This window comes from Phalaenopsis equestris, unplaced genomic scaffold (assembly GCF_001263595.1).
Source record: "Phalaenopsis equestris unplaced genomic scaffold, ASM126359v1 Scaffold211089, whole genome shotgun sequence".
In the NCBI taxonomy this organism is placed as follows: domain Eukaryota; kingdom Viridiplantae; phylum Streptophyta; class Magnoliopsida; order Asparagales; family Orchidaceae; genus Phalaenopsis; species Phalaenopsis equestris.
Genome location: NW_018230122.1, coordinates 4,073 through 6,116, shown reverse-complemented (window position 1 = coordinate 6,116; position 2,044 = coordinate 4,073). Strand labels below are relative to the sequence as shown.

The 2,044-nt window shown below is 35.0% G+C and overlaps 1 protein-coding gene across 1 annotated transcript in view; it reads left to right on the top strand.

The window, feature by feature from the left end:
• LOC110036812 overlaps nucleotides 1-1,627 on the top strand; it is a gene marked incomplete at its 5' end in the record, with an annotated part of 3,167 nt that extends 1,540 nt beyond the window's left edge. Inside the window, one exon of the mRNA XM_020741343.1 lies at nucleotides 1,464-1,627. Within this exon, the coding sequence (XP_020597002.1) occupies nucleotides 1,464-1,612 (149 nt within the window). The remainder of the gene's footprint in view (nucleotides 1-1,463) is intronic.
• Nucleotides 1,628-2,044: the final 417 nt, after the last annotated feature.

Sequence of the window (2,044 nt, the reverse complement as noted above, 5' to 3'; positions counted from 1 at the left end):
ATAGTAAGTAGTGTGGCGGGGGCGGCGGCGACGACTTCGTCGTCATCATCATCATCAACTGCCTTATCCACAACTACTCGAGCAATAATGATTAGTATGTGATGCAATAAATCCTGTAACTTTAATCCTGTGTTATGTTCTTCATGCATACATGAAAGGGCATTATCTTATGATGAAATTTATATATTGCAGAGAATATGGTATGATCTTTACTTATACCATAATAAGCATGGAAATTTTTTTTAAGCTATTTTTTGCAGTTAGTTTCGTAGGTTCATAACTAGATTGGGCCTTGCAAGTTTCACATTAGTCTATTGTGCTCTTTTCCAACACAGAAGCAGAGCTGCTTATTTATTGTATTTTATAGATTGAGTGATGAAAACATGAGTTAAAATATGGTACACAAATGCAAGTATGTGGAGAGATGCCTGTGATTTCGATCATTATATAACTGCATAGTACCTGGACTTTGTGTTGGATGCTAGGAAATGAACTATAATTGACAGAATACTCTTTGAACAATTTATTCAAACTGCGAGTGTACCTATTTAATGGCGATAAAGTCTTTATCATGTACACCTATATCAACGTTCAAAAAAGCACTCTAGACATCTGCCTCGAGGTGCTGCTCGATTCGAGGCGCTAAACAATACATTTCGAGCTCGGGTGAGGCTTATGCCTTTTTTATTTGAGTTGTACGCCTGGAGGTGTTTCGCCTCAAGGCATTTGTTAACTTAAATTACCTGCAATCAACAGCTACTGTTTGGGTTTCATAGTATCGAGCGTAGCATCAGCTTCAAGAGTCCACCAGAGCCCTACATGAGCATTTCTGCTTCAACCGTGGATGACATCCTCGCTTTGAGTGTCGACAAGCATTTCTGATTTTGATTTTGAGTCTCATCTTGAGTGTAGCTTTTGCAATCAAGTGTCGACCCCACTTCGAGGGTTGTCCCTGCTTCAAGCGTTGACGAGCGCCCCTAGTTCTGTTTTTGAGTGTTGAGGCTTCCTACTTCGTTTGTCGAGCGTCGTCAAGTGGTAATCGCATAAATACTTTACTTTTTCAGTTTTTCCTAATATTTATACAAGTTCAGGTGTTAGGGATGAGAATACAAAAGAATTGAGTGGCATGTATGTAAAATTTTAAGGGGTAATTACACAAAGAGCACTCAAAACATTGCTACTCTTGCTTTATATTTGGGATTTAGGAATACTATATGCATGGCTTTTTAAGTGGAGTTTTGAAGTCCATTGGCATATTTAAATTCTAAGTTTAATGATCAAGATTTGTTATCTGTTAAATGTTATATTTATGAATTATGTTTAATTTTATGAGTTTTTATTTTTTTGTTTTGAGACTCATGCCTTGATCCGCAACGAGGCTTTCACCTCACATCACAATGAAGAAAACACCTGAATTGCCGATTTTACCATTTTAAGACATTGACATACCTGATTCTATGCAGAGTTGGAGTTGATTGAAGAAGAAGATGAATACTTGGCTCGAGCAGTCTTTGAACACATGCAGATTAATGATGATCAGGTGCATTTTTATTGTGCTGTTGCTACTTTAATGCTAGATAATGTTCTAGCCATTTGTTTGTGGTTCCTGTAGTTCTTTGTAAAAATTGTTGGAAATCTGTAGTGAGGAAAATTTTTCTTAAATTTTGTTGTGGTAATATAAATATTTATATTTTATTATATTGTTGGAGATAGACTTTTTCTTATTGTAGATTTGGTTGTAAAAATACCTCTTACCATACAAATTTCTGAAAGCCACCAAATAGCTATAGCCGAATAGAGCAATGTCAAATTTCTAGAAAGCAAAGCTATAAAAAAGACAGCACAAATAATCCCTTAATTTAATTCGCTTTCATTCTTAGTCACGTAGGAGATTTATTAGTAGTTTTTCTTTCCTTGGGTAATATATTTTCTTTTTTCTTTTTATAGTTTTAAAATAATTATTCCTTGTAATCCAATTTGTTGATAGGGAAATGATTGTAGTTTTAAGTTTGAAGACCCTATTTTTTTTCTTCTCAAATCTTTC